This window comes from Sturnira hondurensis, unplaced genomic scaffold (genome assembly GCF_014824575.4).
Source record: "Sturnira hondurensis isolate 20B ecotype Veracruz unplaced genomic scaffold, ASM1482457v3 Scaffold0008196, whole genome shotgun sequence".
Lineage (NCBI taxonomy): Eukaryota > Metazoa > Chordata > Mammalia > Chiroptera > Phyllostomidae > Sturnira > Sturnira hondurensis.
The window spans coordinates 9,078,715-9,105,274 of NW_028080827.1; the positions used below are offsets into that span (position 1 = coordinate 9,078,715).

The 26,560-nt window shown below is 36.9% G+C and overlaps 1 protein-coding gene across 1 annotated transcript in view; it reads left to right on the forward strand.

Moving 5' to 3' along the window:
• UNC13C (unc-13 homolog C) overlaps positions 1-26,560 on the forward strand; it is a 511,573-nt gene that overhangs the window by 408,858 nt on the left and 76,155 nt on the right. Inside the window, exons 22-25 of the mRNA XM_037053932.1 lie at positions 1,343-1,420; positions 6,258-6,335; positions 15,637-15,725; positions 22,177-22,326. Coding sequence (XP_036909827.1) covers positions 1,343-1,420; positions 6,258-6,335; positions 15,637-15,725; positions 22,177-22,326 — 395 coding nt within the window. The remainder of the gene's footprint in view (positions 1-1,342; positions 1,421-6,257; positions 6,336-15,636; positions 15,726-22,176; positions 22,327-26,560) is intronic.

The window sequence follows — 26,560 nt, forward strand, 5'->3', positions numbered from 1 at the left end:
GATGGAAAAGGAAAATGTAGAATTAGGATGAAAAGCACAGAAAGAGGGGAAAGATTAGGCACTATTTTAAGCAAATAATGCATCCATGAATAACAGAAAATTAAGGAAAATGTATAGAGATATTGTGATACAACAAAAGCTGAAGTTTTACATTTTAAGAGGTGGTCTTTGCTTTAATTGGTAAGGCTCCTTATCATAGAAAATTATTGAAAATATTTATTGCTAAGTGTCGTGTACAGGAATACTCTGACCCTACTCAGAATGAGGCACCATATCTTACTATGTGTAATGCTCTGCTTTGTATAATGTGCACCCACATTTTTGGCCCCAACCTTCAGGTAAAGAATCCTTCATTTAAACCATGGCTGGTGTCGCTCAGTGAATTGAGCACGGGCCTGTGAACCACACGATCGCGGTTCGATTCCCACTCAGGGCACATGTCTGGGTTGCAGGCCAGTTCCCAGCAGGGGACTCATGAGAGGCAACCATACATTGATATTTCTCCCCTTCTCTATTCTTCCTTTCCCCTCTGAAGATAAACAAATAAAATCTTTAAAAAAATCCTTCATTTAAATTTTTAATCCGGGTATTTGTTTATTCATATTTAGATACAAATAGGTTCAACAAAACCAATTGTTGTATTCTAGGATATTATTTTGCATACAGATATCATTATTGCTTTCTAGAGTTATACTTTTAATGCATAAGCATAAATAAGAATTAAAAGCATTTATGTAGGTACAGAATTAGTACTATCTATGTATAATGTGCATCCTTACTTTTCCCTCAAAAATTGGGCAAAAAACTGCTCATTATACATGGCAAAATATGGTATTTAGGAACAGTGGAGAAAGTTGAGAAAAATGACCACCCCAAAGAATCTTGGCATGATATGTGTGTGCTCAAGGGTGGTAACTAGAAATCCTAAGAGATCATTCAAAGCATAAAGTGTTATTTAGTCAGAAAAAAAAGACAAAGCATTAGGAGTCATTGGTAGCCAAGCACAGAGATTTGAGATTTGCCACAAAAATCATTGGTATATATTCAGAGCATTTAGTAAAGTTAGAAGTAAAGAATTTTGTGATGGAGTGTATTGTATTAAAATGGCATGAATTCATGTGGGATATCTTCCAAATATAATAAGAAATATAACAAATTTTCATCTAAATATAATAGTTTAATTGAAATTCTTTTTTGGCAAGAGGTAGAATTAATCATCGCTTATAAAACATTGAAAAAAACATGAAAAGTTTGCCCGGCTATCATTAATCTTTACCATGTATATACAAAAATAGGTACTTACCTGGATACATTTAACAATGTTTTTGTTATTTTTTCCTAGACTATCAATAAAGTACTGCTTCAGTATGCTGCAATTGTATCAAGTGATTTTCCTTCCTACTGTGATAAGGAAAATGTGGTAAGTAAAAATGTTTCCACTCTCAAGTATTCCTCAGTTGAGATCCCCTTATTACATCTGATGAACAAATGAGAGAAATTGATTTCTTTGGGTTTTCACACAGGATGATAGTAAAGAGGTAACTCAAGAAGTTGTTTGAGAGCTTCCCTAGTGACCGTGAACCGGTTACAACACAGAATTCAGGGGATGGTGGGGAGCAGACCAGTGCCAGGCCCCTTGCGGCAGGCGTTCCATGATGATGAGGAGAGAGACAAAGAATTGAAAACCCACATTACTGTAAGGCAGTGAAGCTGAGAGCTAGGGAGTTAAAAAATTCAGTGTGGGCACAAACCAGTTTAGTTTTATACCACTACTAAAATGATGACTATAATTTATTCTTTCAGTTTCAAATATATTGAGAATGGTTAGTGTAAGAAATGATGTTGATTTCCACTCTGAATTATTAATTGGGCCTTTTATTTTTGGATGTTTGAGAATATTTATAAAAACCAAACCAATATTGCAGCTTAATAAAAGACATAAAGAGAAGCAAGACAAACTAAAGTGATTTAGAATATAATGTGTTTTCTATGGCATAAGATGAAATCTTTCTTATTCAGTACATGTAGTATTAGGAGAAAAATGTTGATAGCATTACAGGAATAAAAAATCAGCACTGAAAAAAATATTTTAAAAAAACAGTACAATTGTTTTAAAAAGGAAAACCATTTCCTCCCTTCAAAAAATCAGTACTATCGGGCAGGTCTAAAAAAGAATTCTTTAAAAGGGCTTCTAAACCCTGGCTGGTGTAGCTCGGTGGATTGAGCATGGGCCTGCGAACCAGAAGATCGCGGTTCGATTCCCAGTCAGGGCACATGCCTGGGTTGCAGGCCAGTTCCCAGCAGGGGCCCGTTCCCAGCAAGGGATGCACCAGAAGCAACCATACATTGATGTTTCTCTTCCTCTCTCCTTCCCTTCCCCTCTAAAGATAAATAAATAAAATTTTAAAAAAAAAGATGACTGTAAGACTTCTATTAAAAAAAAAAAAGGGCTTCTAGTCTTCTCCCTGAAAATTCCTTGACCTCTTGCTGACAGCTCGTTAAGGTAAGTCAGTTCTAATTGTTCTTGAGGGTCCCATAAATTTTTTTTCTTTTCAGTTAATATGCTGTCCAGGAATGTTATTAAAACTCAGGTATCTTAGCAGCTATCTCTAATTGCCATTGACTATAAATATTCTAATGTACAAGAAAGAGTATTTATTTATATAATGTACATATTTTTAATTAAAGGATAATACATTTGAAAAGTAACATGCTGAAAATCAAAACATCACGAGATAATTTTAGAAAAAAATATGATTTTATTAGGATAGCCAAACTGAAGAATTCGAAAGGTGTCTAGGAATTACCAAGGCTAATTCCTGTCATTCAGAAGGAAAAATTACTTTTTAAAGGTTCTTGCAGACTTCCACTTTGTGTGTTAACATTCCAGAGTATATTTTAATTTAAAAAAACTGAGAAAACTAATATATTAATGTTTATTGCATTATTTTCTGGTTTGTTCCTGTGTATTTTATAATTTTCAAAATCAAATTTTTATAAAAGAAGTAAAAAACAACATTGCAAACATTATAGCACAGGAACTTAACTTTTTCTTTTCCTCAATGCTTTTCCCACCTTAGTTACTGGTGTCTTGATCAATCTGCAAGTCTCAGTCAAATGCCAAGTATTATTTTAGCTTTTCCATAAAAAAATATCAATTAGCTGCTTAGTTTATGGTTTCAGCTGAGGCACATTGAAGAAGTACTTTGATACATTTGCATGTTTACATATAATTTTGTTACAGATGTCTTTCAATATCTAGAACATTGAAATTTATTATTTTTTCTTTTCTCAGTGTATATATATACATATATATATATATGGTAACTTACATATACCATCTGCAAATTGATCTAGATACTTTTAAGGAGAGACATCTTTTAAGAGGTGACCAGAATGTTGGCTCTTTCAGGGGTCAGAATTAAAAAGACAGCAGGTATATAAAATGTATGTGGCAGAATAATTTTTTTCTCTACTGTGACATTTTAAATAGGAAATGTGTTAGAAGTTTTTAAACCATTTTCCCCACATTCCAAAATATAGCAAACCAACATTCTCTATGTAAGAATTACTTGATTTTGAATCTTTCTAAAAATTTTTTCAACTTAAAACCTTACTTCAGTCACATAGAAATAGCTATAGTCTGAACAAAACTAACTTTCATTGTCATTGTATCTTAAATTCCTAACTTTGTTCCAGATTTAGATAAAATGCAATGCATTATGATATTTTCAGGGGAACACTTAAACTATGCCAATAAAAAGATTACACTATGACTTCAAACATAGGTTATTTTATCTTACTAAAATCATCAGCAAATGATAATTCCGGCTGAGGTTAACGTTCCCTTTACTATGGGAGGTGTGTTTTGCTCTTTATTTTGTTCTTTCCATTTGCTATGGAGATATTTTAGAGTAAAAGCTGTTTCATGATTCAGTGTATGGTAGATTTGAGTAACTAATTTCATAGTAGCAATTTCATAAATTGATTCAACAAAATCGACATTTGAACATTTCAAGGTGAGGGAAAGCTGACTCCAAGAGGAAGGTCTCCTGTTTCTTTTTATCTCCCTCTGGATATTTGCATCTCTTTTTCTCTGGGACACCTTACCCCGGTCGTTAGAATCCATGCCAGGTGAGCCCTGGCCTATGTTCATTTTGTTTCTTAGTAGCTCTTTTCCATCAAAAATGATCATATGAAAATGGTTTGGAGGTTCAATTTTTATTTATAAAACTGCTACTAAGGTACTGTTATATGTGCCAAAAAATAAGATAAGTTTGAAGGTTAACGTCAAATATTCATAGAAGAGCCTACCTACACTGCTAACTTAGATGCACGGGGAGCGGAGTGATAAAATGTTTCTCCCATGTAGTCTTCCTGCTTCTTATTAAGACCAGAACAGGTTGACAGGGACCAGAGGGAAGAGGGGAGAGAATTTCAGGGGAAAAGGGGAAGGATTCACAGGAACAAGGATAAAGGACACATGGACATAAAGGAAACAAGTATAAAGGACACAAGTATAAAGGAAAGTAAGGCGGGGGGGAGGATGGGAGGGAAGTGGGGAGCACTGGGCAGGGGTGGGCTTGGATGGGAGTAAAAGACAGAAAACTGCACTTGAACAATAATTAAATAAATTTTTAAAAAGAGCAATGGTCTAACTTTGATCTTAGATTTCTCCCTGATGGGATTTCCCAAATCCCAGCCAAATTTTCACCCTCTGTGATGAAAATAAAAATCTCAATAACCTTACTTCTTAGTGTAAAAAAGTCTGTTGTCTCAGCTTGTTCAGTTTGGGTCAGATGCTGAAATCCCTGAAAGTGCGACCAGCCAGGCTACCAAAAAGACTAAGCCTAAACCAAGTGTCTCTCAATCGTGGCAGGAGATCAGAATCAACTGTGGCACATGTGGTTCAGCTTACTGCACCGCATCTGTGGAAGATAGGTATCTGTGTTCAAAAAATCAAATATTTATGTGATTGTAATCAAGGGAACAGAATAGAAGTTTAAAATTGTTTTCATAAATCGAAGTTAGGATGTGGTCACTTGAGAATAAAGTAGAAAGTTTTCAAAGGTCAGAACTATGGTTAAAGCAATAATAAAATCTTTCCACTTAAGAGAGCTAACACCTCTCTGATGTCCTGTAAATCCTTTGCATGCCACTCTCTGATTCATTATTGGCTTATTTCCCAGCAACTTGGAAGATATATCCATTTTCCTTTCTTTCCCTTGATCTACTGGCTTTGGGGGATGAGTATGCAGCAAATATTAAATTACTCTAGAACTATTCTGAATTCTCTTTTTCAATTATAAACTAATTCCTACTATTCAAAGGTGACACCTACTCCTGTCACAAAGCTTTGCATCTTTGTGTTATTGTTTTATATCTGCCTTCTCGGAAACAACAGGTTAAGAAACATGCTGTAAGCAAGCATAAGGCTCTGTGCAATACTCTATGCAAAAAAAAAAAAAAGCAGAAAAAGACACAGCAGCACATACAGTGCATTTCAGGTCAGCTTATGAGTGAAAAGCAACTCAGATGTAAAGTAAAACAAACCTTAAGTAAGTGGCCAAAGGATACAATCTGAGAAAGAGAAGGCTATACCCTAAATGATGGGCATGATTCAATGAGACAAAGAGACTAAGTGAAGAGGCTGCCTGCTAAGCAAAGTTACAGCATCTGGAAAGTGCAGGTGTTTGGTGAGGAATAGATTGCAGAGAGCTGGAGATAATCGTGCTGCAGTGGACGGAGATGAGACGGAAACATACTTACTTTACAGCCATGTAATGAAGGGCCTTGAATACCAGTGTGTGGGCTTTGTAGCCAAAGGGAATCCATTTAAGGTTTTTTGTTGGTGGTGTTTTGTTTAATTTTTAAAATTCATATGGTGAGTTTTTAAAGTGAAATAAAAGAAAATCTTAAACTAATCTGTTTTTCTTAAAGTAAATTTTTAAAAACACAATTTGGTTCATCGCAAAGTATAAAATGCCAAGATGTTAAGAATGAAAGACTTGAGTAGAAAGTCTTCAATGCTTTATTGTCAGACTATATTACCAAATTTCATGCTTTAAAGTGGTCATTATATTTTTCCCTTCTACTTAAGTGTTAAATAGCATAATCTTGAAGTAGCAGAATTATTTGCCAAATATGGTAGGACTTCAGTGATAGTTGTATACTCTTACATTTAAGGTAACCTCATTCAATGATTAAGTGCATGAAGGATTCTCATGCTACTTATTTTTTATTTGCTTTATTTATAGCCCTGCATACTAATGAACAATATTCAACAGTTGCGGGTCCAGTTGGAAAAAATGTTTGAATCCATGGGAGGAAAAGAGGTGAGTATGTTTTTATAGCTGCATTTGCCAAATACCTACTTAGAAATCATTAGCAGTATATCTCTTTGCTATTTAAAGATTTATAATCAAATTTTACATGGTTTAGCTAAGGAATGGAAATAATAATAATCTAAAACTCCATTAATAGCTGAGGTGATTATTATGCTCACAACAGAATACATTAGTAAATATATTAACAGTGTGATGAGTGTGTGTGTATATAATATATATGTACACTATATATGTATATAGTCCTACACATACACAATTAAATATATATGCCAATGACCTGTAAAGTTCCACAAAGCACATATATTCTCTCTGTGTTGTTTCCTGTCAACTTGACATCAATGTTCATTCTGAAGTGTGTTTTGTGGCGTTTGGTGCCTCTAATGTATTGGTGGTCCATTGTTCACATGTAAGAGTCTCTGTCAGAAACGTGTTGTGTGCTGTCGTAACGTGTCTTGTCTTTGTCCAACATCTTTGACTGGCAACCTCATGAGAAGAAGAAGGAAGGAGAGAGATTCTTTTATGAGGTTGGTGATGTAGTAAGCATCTTGCCCTTTACCTGGCTGACCCACCCCCTAAGCCTGAAGACCATTGCGCTTCCTACTTACTCTCATTTGCCTGTTCGGCTCAGGCAGACAGTGGGACACGAGCTGTGCCCCTGCCTCCTCCTGCTGCCGCAGTCTTTCCTTTCACACACCAAGGAGCGTGTGGGGAACGAGGGCTGGAGATGGTGCCACCAGAGAGTCTCGCCGCTGGCTTCCTCCCACCACCACCACCACCACCCCTCTGTCAGAATCCCCCAAGGGTGGTTAGAATGTGGGAATATATCTGGCTAAGATTTGATTTACATCGTTCCTTATTGTGGTAAGTATATAAGAAATACATAAAACTAGGTTCGACTTCAAAGCAGAGATCTCTTCTATTTCTAAGACCCGAAATGCTTCTTTTAAGATTGGACCGCTTGACTTGGGAGGTTGTCCCCTCCAAGGTGCCATTTCTACGTGCCCCCCACCCCCAATGTCTTTTTTGTCCTCCGTGAGCCTCACTCTTTTAAAAAACAAGCTTGCTGTGTAGTGTGAGGATGCTTCAAACTCAAATTCGGATGCACGGCGCTTCCTGCCACTGCAGACTCAGTCTGATCTGTGTGAAAACAAGCTCCATTCCCCAAAGTGCGCTGCTGGTTTCGCAGTTTGAGAGCTCGGATCTCATTGCTGAGTTAGAGGAGCACAAGCAATCGGGGACCATCAGAGGGATTCCCTTTGTAATTTTAATGATGTTTTGTATTCGGACTTTGAGTCCACTTACTATTTCGAAAAGCAGTGAAGAAATTACTGATTTTTTTCTGGGAAATTCTAGCTCCTTTTAGTGGATGTTAAAGACCACAGATCACTTATGGATGAAGTTATATTTAAAATGCCATATTTCCAGAAACTTCTCCTAACAATACTACTACTATTGTATTACTCTTTGTGGCTGAACTCTAATATGAGTGGCATATTGCTAAGCTGTGTATTAACCAGACAAATCATACCTGTACTTGAAAAACAACTGTGTGGGCCAAGCCACTTACTAACCAGAAAAGTTGTGGGGTGGCTTGTTCACCAACCAAAAACGGATTGTTTGTTTCATATAAAATCTCCAGCTTGAACTGTGCAAATTTCACCTTATGAAACTTAGTTGCAAATCTATGGCTACACCACAGAACCCTTCCTCCTACAGAAAACAATAAAGATAGAAATACTGAGCTTGGTGCTTTCTCCTTTCATGACTCTGGCAATGTCAATTACTAAACTCCTCGTGCATAATTTAAAGGAAAAATCCAATTAAATAAATGAATGTCTAGCTTCTAAGAATATAATTTATTAGAGGGACAGCATGAACCCTAGCTTCTTTCTTTCCAACTTGTAAATATTTTTCATCTCATCTTCCTTTTCTTCGCCCTCTTCTATATCCTCCAGTCTATGCACAGTTCCTTTTTTCTCATTCTTTTCCATTTTTATCCCTTGTCATCTGCTGCTAAGAAAAAGCTGTCAGCAGATCAAGTCAGCATTGCACAAGGGTTGATAAAATGCCAGGAGGAAGCAAGACCTGAACCCAAGTCTGAGTGTAACATGCAGCCTCCTGGACAGAAATATGCCTTATTATGAATACAGAATTATGTTAGAATTGCCCATCACTATGCCTAGCCTCCTCTAGGCACCAGAATCTCAAAATAATAGGCAGAGCCCCTCCAATGCAGTAATCTATAAACTGCAGCATCCAAGTGGGTTCCTTAACTCAGGGCTTTGATAAAAATGAAATAAAGGATTTTATTGAGAATGACAGAATTCACCCTTTGATATGAAAAGTACATGTAGCACTTATAAAGGGCGTATTCAAGCCCTTCAGGGTGATACAGTGTGTTCTAGTGCTAATTCCCAGTTTTTCCTCACAGTGGAACTGGTTATAAAACCTTGACTAAGAGAAACTTCACAACCTAGATCTTATTCTTCTTTTATAGAAGTTTCTTCTTATTTTCATCCCCTACCATCTGTACTAGGATGTGTACTTCTTTCTGTAAAAACCCAATTAGCAAATGATTGCTTGTGTACTTGCTTGAAATAGTTTTTAGTGTCATGTGTTAGTTGACTTCTAACAGCGGTGTTGCTCACCTCCTGTACTGTCTTCGCCGTGCTGGCCGCTTGCAGGACTGGCCGCTTGCAGGACTGGCCACTTGCAGGACTGGCTGGCTGCTTGCAGGACTGGCTGCATGATGCTGCAGCTCTCAGCCGCCCTAACCAAGCATAGCTGGGGCAGCTGCTCTTTCTTTGCAGAATGAATCTCTTCCCTCCACAAACAGAAAGAATGTTTAAAGCCCTTTTTGGAGTGGAAAGAGTTACTCTCTGTATGGAGTCCACAGTGACAACATTGCCTATTGGGGTGACGATCTTGGGCAGATGCAGTTGACCGTGGCTCTGGAAGCAGTCACATGAGCAACTGTAAGACCTGTCCTACAGCCATGTTGACACATTCTTTCAGATGCCCTATTTAGAAAATAATAAGAGAAAAAAGCAAACCACTAAATTTTTTCTGTTATTGTGACTTTCCAACATGCTTCTCTGTATACTAATTAATAGCATGTTTGGCATAACAACTCTCTAATCACTTTAGAGAATTTTTTAAACGTCACAGAAACCCTGAAGCAAAAGTAACCTCTAAGCATAAGGCCCAGAGTCTTTGTTTCAAAAAGCATCTCACATGATTTTTCTGTGCATACAAGTTTTGGGAATTGCTATACCAAAACAGATAAAGTAGACAAGTGAAATATGGAGTGACTTGAGGTAGAAGTTACGTTGTTTATACTGCAACCCCCAAACTGTATTACCTGCCCCCTTATCACATAATAATAATAAAAAGATTATCAGGATGCTAGGTAATCATTTTCATTCATTGGTGAATGGTTGTGTTATTATTCTATAAAAGCTCAAATAGCTCAAAAGTAAAACAGATACATTTTGGTTTACACTGTTGTACTGGCTTCATTATTTGATGAGTGTAACTTCAATGCTTATCAAATACAAATGAATACCTAGTCTGTCTGTGTTCCTTTTTTCATACATGCCTACTGTTACAGCCTATCAGAGAGTTTAGTTGTATTTCCTTGACCTGCAATCTCATTTGCACAAGTACATGAAAAAGAAAGTCATATAATCCAAAACTTAATTTCAGGAAGTCATAGTATATTCATTACTAAACTCTGCAGAACTTGTAGAAATTGATTTAGAAGAGTTACAAGTGTGCTGTGTAAGCAAAAAAGGCATCACTCTTCACAGGATTTTGCTGGTGCAGTCTTCTCGGTGGCAGAGTCCGTAATTAGCCTTAGGCCTGTAACCTACTGAAAGCAATTCAAATTCTAGAAGTTAGCTACTATTAAGACATTTAGGGGAAGTAGGGGGGTTTGTTTGCTTAGCTACATTCTCTCATTCTGCTGACTACAAAGACCAATTAGGTACAACAATAGTGTTATTTTGATTGGTATGTCTCAGAAAAGATTGAATCTTTTTTCTCATCTCATTGTGGGAATCTTTCCTGAACAGGACCAAGGAATCAGTAACAAAACTCCACCTATTCTAAAAATGTGTATACTTTAATAACAGCAACTTAATTATTTTTTGGTTCAGAGATGTATATCTATCTATATCTTTTTAGTGATGAATTTGATGTCAGTTAGAAACTGCATCTGGTGGCCCAAAAGCTTATGCATGTAGCTGATTGAGATTCATCATAAAATGTTTGGTCATGCAGACTAGACTGTCTTCAGCTAAAGCAACACCTGTCCAGAGAAGACAAAGATTAACTTCTGTCATATTTTACTTAGCACCGTCCTGTCAACTTAATGTTTGCTGGGCAATAGGGGATTGAAGATCATGGCTTTAAAGGAAATAACACTCCGTGGCAGTAGTTCTTGAACTCCAACGTACATCAGAACTACCTGGGGAGCTTATTAAAACACACGCTGCAGAATTCCATCCCGAGTATTTGATTCAATAGGTCTGGCATGGGGCCCGATGGTTTGCGTTTGTAACAAATTTCCAGTGATGCTGATGCTACTGGTCAGGGGACCACATTTTGAGAATTACTTCTCTTTGCTTTCAGAAGAGCAACCAGGTACTTAGGGAATGGCTTAGAATACCTCTTAGTATTATCCTGACTGCCCTATTTAATATGCTTTGAAAGAATCTTGAGAACACCTGGGACTCAGCTGTTTGAGTGGAATTTGATACTGTGCAATAGTGCAGGCAAATGTTTGAATGAAAAATGTAATATTCTAAAAATACAGATGGCCAATTTTCAGTCATATACAAATATCCAGCATTTTTTAAGCCTCTGGGATACTTCCATTTTATATTTAATTTTATTAAAAGAGGTCGCATTGTTGTAAAGAGGCTAAGCTTTAGCTCAAGTTTCTGATCTGTCTCACCTTTTCTCCTTAATGTAAATAGAGATTATAATTCCCTAGTTAATACATTAATGCAAATCAATCTTCTGTTTTTATCTATTTTACAGAAATTACAAAATAAAATTAATAAGTATGTCCTACATGTCACTAGATAATAAAATAGACAATTTTAGCTATTTGTATTATGTCTTCCTTTTAGTTCTCAAATGTCTCCTAAAACAATTTGCCAAGTTCTTCCTATTTAATTGAAGTGTTTATTGTTACCTACTTGTATTTACTGCACTTATTGGGGGTGGGGCAGGAGTTGAGATAAGAAATAAAAAGATTTAAAAACAAATTCATTAGCCTCAAGGAGCTTACCAAGAGTAAGACCTCCTAAAACCACAATCAGAGCAGATATCCCTGTTAGCACCCATTGAAGAGATATTTAAAGTGACTCCCTTTTCTGCCAGGACCACTTTAAGCATCTTTTCTCCTTGGGACTGGCCATATCATGAAAAACAGAGGTTAGAGCACGTGAAACATGAAGACAGAATTTATTAGTTCATTCAACACACATTTATGAGCTGTAAGTTTTACTACACACCACAGATGCAATAATTACTACAATGTAGACCCCACCCTCAAAGAACTCCAAGTTGGTTAATGGGAAGTCAGAACAATCAAAGAAGTAAGGTTTGTGGAGGAAGGACTCCCAACACTTTCTAAATTTAGAAATAAAGTTCAAAGGAAAGTCCTAATTGTTACTTCTTATCCTGTAGTCATTTAAAGAATTAACATAAACCTTTAGCCTTTTATTGTATAAACAAGGCTCAAAGGTGAGCTATGCTTTGGCTGAATGACAGTTATTTTAGTCTCATGGCAGTGGACAACAGGAAGACTAAATGTTTGAAGTGCTGGCTTTTATTTTGGCAGTATGCAGATATAGCTTGGTTTCTTTTCTCTGACCCATCTCTTCAATTAGGGTTAACGATCTGGACTTATATCTCAAGGGTTTGGTTGGTTTGAAGCACAATGACAGTTGGAATTGCTGCATACTCCCTCTTTAATTAGGATGAGAGACAGCTAGTAATGTTTTTCAGCTACTGAAACCAAGAAGTTAGAAGCGTGAATTTATAGCACTGATACCTCTACTGTGACAATTCACTCACCTCTGAATAAGAAAAATGCCAGTCTATCTCTAAGCTCTATGCGAAGGTCTCTCTTCAAATAATAGAAAAGAAAAGAAACAAAAATATAAGGTAACTTTGGTAGAGCTGGGGCATGTTTGCCTGCAGTAGAAAGAAACATCTTTTACCTTATTTCTGGCAGCATACCACATGACCCATGCTGAAGACCACAGACCTACAAAGTGATTTGGGCATTTCAAAGAAAGTAACTTCCTGCTGAATTCAAAGGGAATTTTTACCAATTTCTCAGTTATATATTTTAAGTTGAGCCAGGCACTTTAGAATGAATGATTTTTTAATCAAATACAAGGGTTAAAGAGAAGTGATTTTTTTCAAAACAAAAGAAATAGCAAGAGTTCAGATAAGTTTATAAGAAATTGCTTGAAATAGTTCCCTGGTTAAAAGCCACTATTGGGGTCAGCAGGTGTCATGATGAGATTTGGGCTCTATTAAACAACTCTAGGAGCAATAAGGATGAAATAGAAGAGAGAAAACAGGAATAAGGACACAACCCAGAGACAACTGCAATGTACTTTGAATAAAAACACCCTAGAAAGGAAAATGAAGAGGGTAGGACAGAGTGAGAAAACACTTCAGAGACACTACCACTGCACTAGGTATCTAAGTGAATGTGAAAGGAAGAAGAGAAACAGGACTAAAAGGTGACTTTCATAATTCTGCCTTAAACAATTGTATGCTATCAATCAAATCTGAGACAATGAGAAGAAAAATAAGCTAAAGATAGGCACATACAGAAAAGTTAAAGATAATAAGATGACTCTTGGACATGTTGAGCTTGAGGTCATCAGAGTGGAAAAGCAGAGGCGGGGGTACAGACATGATGCAGCAGGTGCTCTGTGAGAGCTGGTCACAAGAATTCTTGTTTGCACCTACAGAGAAAGCCATGCTTCTGTCAGGAAATGAAAACTGTCTACCGATATTAAAATTGCTAAAGTTTGACAGTTTCAGATTTCCAAGTAACAGCCAATTCTTTGATAAGAAATCTCCATTCCTGAAATACCTAAGGTGGACTAAAATAATTTCCGGGAAATGAGCATAATTTTACCCAACTGACCTATCTAACCCTTTTTGTATGATTTTGAAGTCATTATCTCAACAGATGAACAAACTACCTCAATGTACATATTAAACTAATGTGAAAACAAAATACATAATTTAAGTAAGAAACAACCCCATTTCCTGAAGAGAACCTTACTATCTGAGCCATTTCCTTGAAGGTGGCAAATGTGTTGGTGGGGAGCTATCGCCCAGGGTGTTTGGAACCTGAAGACAACCAGATGGATGGGCTTTTCTCCCATTCCCTATTCCACAGCATTTTCATCCAAATTAAATCAGGTTAAAATTAGTCTTAGGACAACATCAACATATAATAAACAGCATTCAGCTTACATGGTTCTCTAGGACTAGGTTGGACAATCCACATATGATTTCTTGGTAAAAGGCTGTAAAGTTATGGCTTATCAGGTTCATTGTGCTTAGATGTGTTTTAGTGTGAGGTGTTTTTTTAAAATAGTGTCCGATTATCTTTCCGAATCACTGCCTTCCGACTAGTTGTTGGCTGGAACTCTCTACAAGTATGAGATCAAGGCTATGCTAATATTCCTACTCCTAGAGAAGTTTGCATCTGTTATGGTAGCCTGTAGGTCTGTAGGTAAGAGCTATGAGTCTATCTGATGAAAAAGGAAGAAGACACAGGCTCCAGATGAGTCATCTCGGCTCTAATAGAGAAGCAGAAAAAAAATGGCATCAGGATTAGTTTGATATAATCAATAAAGCATCAAATGCAAATGCAACTTTTTATTTGTATTCCAATGTTTTCAGTCACATCAATACAACCTAAAGCTACCCAGCAAACATGGTAGATAGATAAAACTCCTCCCTCATGGTTATTCAATGTTAGAAAATGCTCTTGAAGGATTACAGGGTCAGTGTATACTACATTTTCTTCCTGGTCTGGCTCCAGGAGTTTAAGCTGCTATTGGGCCCCATGTCATTTTGGTGTCCTTCTTAGTTTCCATTGTTGTAAGTCATCCTTTAATTGGTTCATTTCCCCAAAGTTGTCTTTATCCCACTCTCTTCTTTCAATAGTAGACCACCCTCTATAAAAACTATAGGTACTAATAGTAGAAAATTGAATTTCTAAAGACTCAAAAGAAAATTGGTTTATATGTCAGAGACTAGTCTAGATTTCTCTTTATATGAATTTCTGTTAGCATTCTATTTACAACTCATTTGCAAAGACATAGCTAACAAACAGGATAAATTTTTTTAAATAATGGCAAAGGTTGTGTTGATCTTTAATAACAAAAATATTCTGCCAAGTTGATAGATTGATGTTTATTTGTTTGTGTTGTTTTATAGTGTAACATTTTGTAATATTAACATTATTTTAAGAACTGAAACCAAATAAAAAGGAAAGTTGGCTTTTAAAATTTGCACTATAGGAACAAACATTTAAAAAGCTATTTTTATTTAATTATTTTTTATTTTACCCCCCAAATTTGTTCAATAGCTTAGCTCCAAGCTATAAATACTTAAATATCAAAACAGAAACTTTAAATAAGTGCAGAACTTTGAATTTTGAACACTCAGTTGTAAATTAATACCCCAAAACAGGAGTCAGGCCTGTCACTTTCAGAGAAACATTGGAGAGGTTGTATAATCTTTTTATCCTATTACATTTAATTTTTATACTTGAAAACACCTTTAAGTGAGGCACAATACAGACTTAAAAATTAATGTACATGATTTTTAAGTTTTTAATGGGCCTATTCATTTCCAGAGATATTAAAGATGAAAATATTTTCTGAAGCAAAACATATATTTAAGTAAGGTATTGTTAGTTTTTCTAAGTTACGAAGTCATGTTGTTATGCCTTGCATCCCATTGCTATGACCAATGAAGGCCTTGCTCTCCAGCTCTTATTTGTATGCATGCTACGCATTTTGACCATGTATAAAACTCTTTTTTCATATGTCAAACTCATCTGATTTATTTAGAATTTCTTAAATTTTTGCATTTGATTTCAAAGATAAAAAAGGAAAGAAAAAATACCCAGGTGTTTTGTTATTTAACATCACCTTATAACAAGCCAAATACTTGCAAGAGAAAAAAAGTGTTTTTTCAGAACTCCAAAGTAATGTTGTTTGTGGTTTCTCTGCAGCTAGATCCTGAAGCTAGTAATATTCTAAAAGAACTTCAAGTAAAACTCAGTGGGGTTCTAGATGAGCTCAGCATCACTTACGGTGAAAGGTAAGTGGCCTAAGTAGTTATTATCCAAGTGCTTTAGGTTTCAGTTAATAATAATTATCCTTTCAATGCTGTCTCTCTCCTCCATCTGGATGAATCCATTTAACTTCAAGACTTAATCTAAATTATCATTTTCTCTGGAAAGTTTCCATGACCCGGTGGTCTTATAATGATGTCTCCCCAGAACTCTGTATATCCTTAAGTAGGGTGGCACTTACAACACTGAACTGGTGGCTTCATGGCTTGATCCCCTCACTTTGCTTCATAAGGACAGAAACCATATCTCATTCCTATTTGCAATTCTAGTGTTTAGAGTTTTACCAATTGGCTGTTGAAAGAATGGAGGGAGGGAGGGAGGGAAGGAGGGAGGGAGGGAGGGAAGGAGGGAGGGAGGGAGGGAGGGAAGGAGGGAGGGAGGGAGGGAAGGAGGGAGGGAGGGAGAAGGTAGAAAACCTTCACATGCATAAGAATTATGAGTTGCAGCCCTGGCTGGTGTGCTCAGTGGATTGAGTGCCAGCCTGTAAACCAAAGGCTCGTCAGTTGATTCCCAGTCAGGGCACATGCCTGGGTTGTGGGCCAGGTCCCCAATAGGGGGCATGTGAAAGGCAACCACACACTGATGTTTCCCTCTCTTTCCTCCTCCTTTCCCCTCTGCTGAAAAATACATTTAAAAAGTCTTTTAAAAAGTATGAGTGGCATTTGTGCCATGCATGTCAATGTGGTTGTACTCCCAAATAACTGAACTTTAACCCATGACTGAATCAAGTCAGAGCTCTAGATTTAGAGGCTTAGAAATCTTAATAAAACTACTCTGTGGGAAATTACTGACACATTCATATTTTCTGTTTTTAAAAAGTTAAGTTTGCTTGTCTATAATGTTGTTCTAAAGAGGAAGAAGTCCACCCTATATAAAATTTATTTTGGTCCTCTAGGAAAAAAAGCCATCACCTCATCATGAAATGTTAAAATAGATAGGAAAGCAAATATATCTTTGAAGAGGTTCATTAATTTCATACAGAATTTGGTTTAAATGTTAGCTCAATAAATGTCGACTTACTATTTTAAACTATACATTCACTTTTCAAATGATACTAAAATTTACTCTTATAGCCAGGGCTCTCTGAACTCTACTCATCATTTATTATTGGGTCTTGGAAAGGTGCATTATTTAATAAACCCTTATGGATTCATTATGCTACTTTAAAATCAGAGATTAAAATGTAAAAGACACTGGAAGCATCATACTGTCACTTAAACATAGATATGAAGCAAAGAAGAATCACATCCTTGGTCTGCTCATCAGTATTACAGGTGTGTTTGTGGTCTTTGCAGAGCCCATCTTCACCGTTCAGATGCTGAGTGAGGTGCAGCCTTGTTCTACGGAGCTTAGGGTAGTCACTCTGCATTTTTTTATGTTATTAGCTGGCCTTGATAATCCTGTTAATAATTCCTTATTAATATCCTACCTAGATGTTAATAAGGAATTTAAAGTTTGTTTACCCAGAGTCGCAGAGACATTGTCCAAGGTGTTTGGGGGGCCACAGGCTCTGACTTGGGGTAACACCTAGGGATGTGTCTTCAGTTAGCTATCAGGCTTATATCTCTTTATTCCAGTTGTGAATTAATACATGGTTAGCAGAAAGACTGTTGCCTTCAGCTAGGAAGGCAAAAATAGAGATTATTTAGCAAACCTAAGGGGAAAAAATTGGTCAGGAATAGCTAGGAGCATTTGGAACTTTGTCTGAAGTAAGATGACTAAACATAATATAAACTGGAATATAAATAGAAAAAGTATATTTAAATTACTTTCTGTAGTATATCCGAGTCATCCTAATGAGCAGGTACTTTTTATTTTGTTTTGGGCTGTTTTCTTTTGTTTGGTGGAGGGAAGATTCAGGTTATAAAGGCTAAAATGTGAATTATGATTTGAAAAAATTGGAGTAAACTTCATTTATAGGAGTGGTGTCCTTAGGAAGCCAGTACTCATTCACATGAAGCCAGCTATTTTAACCTAGATATCGAAACTGCTGATTACCCAGTATCTGTTTCTTTTTGTTTAAGATTTTATTTATTTATCTTTAGAGGGGAAGGGAAGGAGAGTGGGAGAGAAATATCAATGTATGGTTGCCTCTCGTGAGTCCCCTGCTGGGAACTGGCCTGCAACCGTGTGGTTCACAGGCCTGCGCTCAACCCACTGAGCTACATCAGCCAGGGCTTTGTTTCTTAATGAAGAAATATAGAAAGAATTTTACACTTTGCTTAATTAGAGCTAAAACATTGGAACAAATGACTGACATGTCATACCTTTCCTTACAAACAGAATAATACTTCTACCCTTGTTGCTTTGGTTCTGTTTCCCACAGTAACCAGGTCTATGACACATGTACAGGGTGAGTGGGAAGCCCATAATGATCAGTGAGATCATGTTGTGAAGTCAAACTGGATAATTTTAGTGTGAATCTTAGAGTCTAAATTAGTGGTCTAGAGTTTCAAAATTAAGTGCATAATTAATTGCCCAACTCCATTTCAACTGGTGTTATTAAAACCCACAATTAAATAATTCCATTGTACTGTGTGTACCTAATGGAATGATTTTGCACTAAAACCAAGCCACACATCTGAAGCCTGGGTTCCTGGGTCTCTGAGCAGGTCCCAGAGACCCCCTCTGGGAACTGAGGCTCAGTAATACCACGTCAGTGCTATCCCAGAGACCAGCACAACTTGTGCCACTTAGATTTTGCTTACACATATATTTTGCAGGGCTTTTTTGGTGTGAAATTACTACATTTTTAATGACATATTTAGTACCCACAGCTGGCTGAATTAAGTAAACAAAGAATTCATGAACATTTTATAGGAATTCTTTTATAAACTGAGTGTTTGGCTCCTGGGTGCTTACAGTTTATTATTATTAACTGGTAATAATTCAAGCTGTTTCATAAAGACTTTTTCCACCAACTAAATCAATAAAGAAAAGATATTCAAGTGAATTTACCACAAATTAATAAAGACAAAAGATTTTTTAATGAAGTGCAGGTATTAATTCACTCTGAACTAATGCCACATAGAATGCCATTATCTCTCACACGCTGTTAGCCCTTCTTCCATGTGCCCAGTCCCACCCACAGAACTTGTTTGTGGTGGGGGTGACTGACTATATGGGTCTGTTGTACATATTTCGGGAATGTATCATGCCCTCTGCTCAATCTGTCCTCTATTCATCTGGGAATCAGTGCAAAAGCAAGTAACTATTTCAAAGGTGACCATCACTACACTCAGCAGGAGCACTGATGACCCAGTGGTAAATCAACAGTTCAAAATGTCCAACACTTATTTACCTCCTTTTTTCATTACCCCAAATAGCTCCCACCTTTACCCTCACTAAATAAACACACCACCACACTCTTTATCACCTCCTTCACCATTCCATCCACCTCCCTGACAACCACAAACCCCACAACAGTCCAAAGGCAGGTCTAGCCAGGTGAACGCTAAATAGTCATGTGTTTGATTGCTTTGGACCTGAGCCTTTGAATTAGATACATATACAGACAGCCAAAAATGAACCACTTCCACAAGGGCAGGCTGATATCCAAGGATCAAAGAAACAAATACAATTGCCAAGTCCAAAGAGGCAAAAATGTTGTCAACAGTAAAAAAGTCGAAGAGAAGTCAGGAGCCAAAGTTGGCCAACATGATGGTAGATGTAGAATCAAACCTTGATCATATGCTCAAAATTATGGGCCAGTATTTATAAACATGCTATGAAATGTGCAGGAGAGAGAAAAGCCCAAATAGAAATCATTTGAAATTTATCAAAGATTTTCAATAATAGGTAGCAAAACCAAAAACTAGAAAAATGAAATATTTGATATCAGGCTAACTAAAATATTTCCATAATATAAATTCTAAAATAAAATTTCTCATGTGCCACAAACACAAATTTTATCTGTTCATTGATGTGTCTGTAGCACTTAGTAACTTTGACTGGCACATGTAAGTATTTGTTAAATATTTGTAAAATGCTGCATGTATTGATAAATAGTGATATTCTTTCTATTTAATAATGGAAGCATTATACAGTGAAATTTCCTAAACATCTGTACAAAATTGAGGAATTGGTGTATTTGGATACTTCTCAAATAGTACGAACTCCGTGATCATTTTGCGTGAGGGACAAGAATGGGACTGACCTGACTGCTATACTCACATGAACTCTTTCCTTCTAACCATTACTGTTCCAGTGATGTAGTCATTTCCCAAGCTTGTATTTATCCACATTCTCCTAAATGGTTTGTTTTCTTGCCTGCCTGTACATGTATTATAATTACTCCCATTGTTGGAAACATGAAGGTAACAAACATGACAAAGAATGGTGGTGAGGCTGAGTTCCCACCATTTAAATCTCTCATTTGCTGCTCCTTTTTCAAGAACCACCAAAACCAGTATTAGGAATATAAAGAGTCAGAAAATAACGCTAAGGTTTACTCTTCACAGACTTATTTAAATCTTTAGAGTGATGAGGCAGTAAGGGTGAGTATAAAGAGAAGGTCCAATAACATATTCATATTACTTCTTGAGCAAATTCTTTGCACCAGACGTGATATTTTATTCCACAGTGTGCGTATCTGGCCTGGAAAGAATTACTGCACTCACTGAGCTTACATTCTAGGTGGAGTAACTGACAATAAACAAATAAATTTAAAAAATCCAGTGTGTCAAATAATAGAGTACATTTAAGAAAGAAGAATTATAAGGGAATAGAAAATAAAAGGAATGTCATTTCACATTAAATTCGAGAAGACTTTTCTCAGCCTGACTGGTGTATCTCAGCTGGTTGGATGTCAGCCCACAAAGCAAAAGGTCACTGGTTCAATTCTCAGTCAGGGCACAGGCCTAGGTAGCAGGTTTGGTCCCTCAATAGGGTGCATGTGAGAGGCAACTGATTCATGTTTCTTTCCCTCTCTCCTTCTCTTCCCTTCTGTCTAAAAATAAATAAATATTTTTAAAAAGAAGACTTCTCTAAGAACATGATATTTGGCATATGCCTGAAATAAATGAGAGACCAAGAGACCCATGAGAAAGTCTATAGAGGAGGAAACATGAGATATGCGTGTCCTCGGCGATATCTGAGAACCCTGGGAAGGCCTTTGTGGCTGGACTGCAGGGAAGCAGAGAGAAGAGTCCCAAGAAATGAGATCAGAGAGGTTTCCGTGGCCAATTATGTTTGGCTTTAAGTCATAATATACATTGTAGGTTTTGTTCTAAGTGGATCTGAAAGCCACAGAAGATTTTTAGCAAGAAAGGAACATGATCTGGTTTCTATTTTAACAGAATATCTGTAGAGGGTGAACAGAGAAACAATTTAGGATATTATTACACAAGTTCAAATGTAAGAGAATGATGGATTGGTGTATAGTAGCTATGTGGAAGTAGTAATGAATTCTCAGATATAGGATACTTTATGAAGATTTGCAATGGATTGGACTTCTTTTTAAATTTATTTATTTTTAGTTTTTGCATTATTTGTTATTGTATTTTTCCATATACCCCTATACCCTCTTCCACCTCTACCCACCCCTCTTCCTGCCCACAGTCACCACACACTGCTGTCCATGTCCATGAGTTCTTCCTCTTTTTTCTTTTTTGCTCAAACTTAGACTTCTAAGTGAAAACATTACCTACGTAGTTTAATAAAAACAGTCTGTATTTCAGATCAGAGGTTATGTCTGCAGATATATATTTGGGAGTCACCAGTATACTGATGGCATGAAGCCATAGACTGGTTTTGATTGCCAAGAAAATGACTTTCTATGGAGAAATGGAGTGGTCCAGGAATGGAGCCTAGAGGATGACAGTGTAGGGTTGCCAGATAAAATATAGACTGTGCCCAATTAAATTTGAATTTCAGATAATCCCAAATATTGTGTAGGGCATACTCACACTAAAACATATTCACTATATGAAATTCCAGTTACCTGGGCATCCTGCATTTTTATTTGCTAAGTCTAGCAACCCTCCTCCAGTGGTTGAAGGTCAGGTAATTGGGAAGGAGCAGACAGTGAGGTTAGGAAAGACAAGGAGGTGTGGAGTCCCAAAAGCCAAGTGAAGAATGTGTACCCAGACAGCAAGTATCTTCCAGAAACAGTCATTTTCCCAAGCCATTCTCAGAGGAACACCTCAGTTAACACTGTGAGAGACAGGGGCCTAATGGAGCCCCATTCAAGTTAATTCACCGTGAAAAGCATTACTTTTCTCTGCAGTACATACGTGAGCTCCAAGTAAGATACCATTGCAACAAAAATTTTTCTAGTTGAACAATTATGTTTGAAAACTAATGAGCAAGGGAATTCATACTAGCCAAAACAGATCAAACTACTGTGGGTTGATTTAAACAAAAAAGCAAGCAAAGTATAAATGTTTTTATTCTAGTATTTACATTCCTTATTTTTAGTTTCCAGCTTATCATTGAAGAGTGTATAAAGCAGATGGGTTTTGAACTAAATCAAATGAGAACAAATGGAAATACTGCATCAAATAAGAATAGTGCAGCAATGGATGCAGAAATTGTATTAAGGCCTCTCATGGACTTCTTGGACAAAACGTAAGTTTTTTACCCAGTTTTCTTTTTATTTATTGCCATAAATTTTACTGGTATGGGTTTAAAGAGAAAATTGTTTTCTTCTATGTAAGACAGCTTTAAAATTTTTCTATAGAAATAGATTAATTAATTAAAAGGCAAAACACTTTTAGTCCATTACTAGATGGCAAAAAAAGCAGAGGTGACTTCCTACAGAAAATGAATAATGGATGGTAACTAAAGAGGTTGCTAGGCTGAGGGGAAAGAGCTTTATGATTGCATGCTCCTCAGATAACATATTGTTTTGTAACCAATTGGACATTTAAAAAAAGACTGAATTGAGTCCAGAGTATCTGATTTTATGTCAGAAATCTATTGAGGAAGAGAATAGCACACATGTGACGAGAATGAACTCAGCTCAGAAGCTTGAGTGCCCATCTGTACCAAATCTTCTTCTACCAGGGTGCCCAACCTGCGGCCCATGAGCCACATGCAGCCCAGGATGGCTGTCAATGTGGCCCAACACAAAACTGTGAAGTTACTTAACACAGTATGAGATTTTTTTTGTGATTACATGTTGTGATGTACTTAATGTGTGGCACAAAACAACTCTTCTTCTTCCTCTGTGCCCCAGAGATGCCAAAAGGTTGGACACCCCTGTGAGACATTAGGTAGTAATGAAGAAGAGAAGCCAAGTCCCCACCGTCACAGAGATTACAGGCTCGTTGGTAGGAGTGGGTGGGAATGGAGGCCTTTATGGCCAACTAAGACAGTGTTCTTAACCAAAAAGGTGTTCGTTTGTTTGCCTGTGTTTTTTTTTTAATGTTTCTGTTCAGTCCATATTCTTCAAAGTTCTAATTTCGTAAGTTTAGAGTAGGGTCAAGGCTCCTTTGTTTAACATGTCCAAATTTGGGAACCATCAATCTAAAGCAACAAGAGACATCATCTCTTAAGCAACAATACTTGAAATCAGAATTGAAAGTAGAAGAGAAAAGCAAAAAAATAATAATAATTTTGAATGACTGCCAAGGGACCAGTATTACATCTGGCAATTTACATATGTTACCTCACTTAATATTATTTGCAGTAAATTAATTAATACCAAAGGGACCAAGATAAATAAGATAGTTGCAATACTTTAAAGATAAGTTACACAAAGAAAAAAACTAGGGAAATCTCTTCTATATATTTACAACTTCCATTTTAATTCCATTTCCCTTTGCTTGCAATCTTACTGCATACATCAGTCTGGTCTTCTCATCACTTTAATGCCAATATTTGATAGACAAATTAAGTCTTCTTTTCTGTTCTCTGTGAGGAAGTATCTATAAGGTAGGTGAGTGAGTAATTAGATGGTTTAGCAGGAGGTAGGCAGGCCAATGGGTGTAGAAGAAAGAGGTAGCACAAAGGGAAGAGGAAGGGGAGTAGGAAGAAAGGGCAAAAATACAGGGAGAAAGACTTGGCATTTCTTTAGCTCCTTAATATAGACTTTTACTCTTCTCATCCTGAAATTTTCATCTTACTGTATGGCTCTCTTCTTTGCACAGCAGAGGATTAAATCCCATGAACACACACCATTTGGTTGTGAATGGGACGTGAAAGGAAAGCACAACAAAGCAATTCTGATCCCTTCGAACTCCTACTGAAATGCCCTCTGTTTTCAGAATTCCAACCAGCAGTGTGTAGATATGGCATTTATCATTAGCACAACTATGTACTTTTGTATGTACTTTATCCAAAAGTTGTGGAACATATAGAAAGTTTTAAGGTGTCCTGATACTGTCAGCTAGTAGCTGAGGGACCTTCAATTACGTCATGATCTATAAAATGGGGCTAATATATAAATTGGTAGACCCTTCTTTTTAGTATATTTGGATTCCTATTTTGTTCAGTTTTAATTTTCTACTTAGAATTATATGTTGTTTTATCACCATCCACATAATTTATTCTAATTCTTAGTAGAGACAGTGTATAAATATAGAAAATCACCTATGAGCTTTTAAAACTTGTGACATTTAAAATTTTTGGAAACATTATTATGATTCATGAATAGTTACAGAAATTCCCAGAGCTAATTTAGAATGCGCGACCATAAGGTCACTTGTTGCAGGAGATCTTTAAGTCAGATGTTAATTCTGTTCTCAAGTTTAGCAAATAAAAATAAGAAAGAAACACAAATAAATACCATCAAGTATAAAGTAACGATCTTCTGTTCAGACAATCAGTATAAATTTGATTTGGGTTGGGTCTTTAAAGGCAGAATGGGTTTGGACACAGGGAAATGAGGGATGGACATTTCCAGAGAAAAAGCTGGATAAGTTATCATAAAAATCCTGGCCAGCAGGTACACAGGACTTTTAAATTTTTTCTAGTTAATCGACTCTATGATCAGTGAAGCTAGACCTCTCAGATTCTGAATACATGCTTTTCCGTTTGCATTATCAAGTTGATTATCTCTGACTAAATTAAGGAAGCAGTTGCCAGATGCCCCCGTTTTTTCCTGGGTTTTAAAATTAACAATAGTGGGCTGAAAGTATTCAAGGTAGCTTTGAGAAAGTCCCCTTAGAAATTGTGTTATATTGGAAATGTACAGGCTCTCTTTGTCTTTGTGCAGCCTCTCTAAGTAAGACATCTTACTTCTTTATGTTTCATTTTCTCCACCACAACCGACCTCACCACTCTGTAAAATGAGCTGTAAACTTCCAGCTGGCAGAAATCCCACGCAAAGCTGCAAACATGTCAGTGATTTTATACCCATTCATTTAGTTCCAGTCTAAGGAGAGTTAGTTAGCTCTCCAAGTACCAAAACAAGCTCTCTTGTTTTTCTGAGCTGCCCAGAAAAACAAGATCAATTCTCAAACCCAGACCCTTTGACAACGGAAATTGCACATCTGCTGCAAAATTGCCAGATTTGTCATGCTTCCCATCATCCTAGGAATTTCTCTGAGGGTAGAAAAATTCTGTTGTTCTGCCATGACACACCTGCTGGCTTCTACCCCATGTCCAGATAATGAGCAGCCACTGGCAGGCTAGAAATGTAACCCTTAAACAGCGTTTTCTAAATGACTGGGGCCACAGAGTTCCAGGGGAATTTCTCAGGGATCTCCAGCTCCCCTTCATCCAGGGGAGGCATTTCTAATGTGTTTTTATGTAGTAAGCAGTCACATACTATAGTGTTAGGAGAAATGCTCTATATGAAAAATGTATTTTGGAAATTTCTCCCTTTGCCTCTCACATGTCACATGCCTTTCAATGTTCATGATTAATTTTATTATATAAATACTAATTATATATTTAAATCTTTAAAACAGCCAGCTCTGTCTCTCTCAGAACCAGAACCCAGGTTATAATTTCCTAGTCCAAAAGTACTTAACAACACCACAGGGTCAATGAAGCTTCGGTGATACGTATGACCCACCTCCGGCCCTCTGTGAAACACGTGTGGTTGGTTAGCTCTCAGTAAAGTCTCACAGTTCACTGTCATAGTTTGGTACATATGGTAAACATTTCTGCAGCAATGTGTCTTCATATACTCTTGGGCCTTCACACACAAACACATGTATCAAGAAAAACATGGCACATAGGACAACATGTGGATCTAGAGAAAGAGGGCCTGACTTTGCCTCTCAGCCCTTGCTCCCTAGCTTCGCTTCTTTGGACAAGTTCCCTGACCTCTCTGAGCCTGTCTTTGACTTCTAAAATGTATGCATGTACTAATAGATTAGAATTATCTGCAGAAAAGGTTACTGCACTAAGGTGTTACATAAATGCTAGAGGATGTCAGCATCATTATCTCACCAATAATAGAATAACTTCTAACAGATACCATAAACCTATTAAAGTTGGTAGATGTGGAATCTTATAAAAAACAAACTGAACTCAGAGAAACAGAGAACGAACTGAACTCAGAGAAACAGAGAACAACTCTAGTGGCTGCCAGAGGTGGGGAATGGGAAGGTGAGGGAGTGGGTGAAGGGGGTGAAAAGGTACAAACTTCCAGTTGCAAGATGGATAAGTCCTGGGGATGAGATGCACAGCATGGGGACTGCAGTTAATGATACGGTGTTGTATATTTGGAATTGTGAGGAGAGTCGATAATAAAAGTTCTCAGCACTAGAAAAAAATTATAACTATGTGAGGCAATGGATGTTAACTAAACTTATTGTGGTCATCATTTCACAATATATACATTTATCAAATCACCATGCTATATACCTGAAACTTACACAGTGTTGTATATCAGTGATACATCAATAAA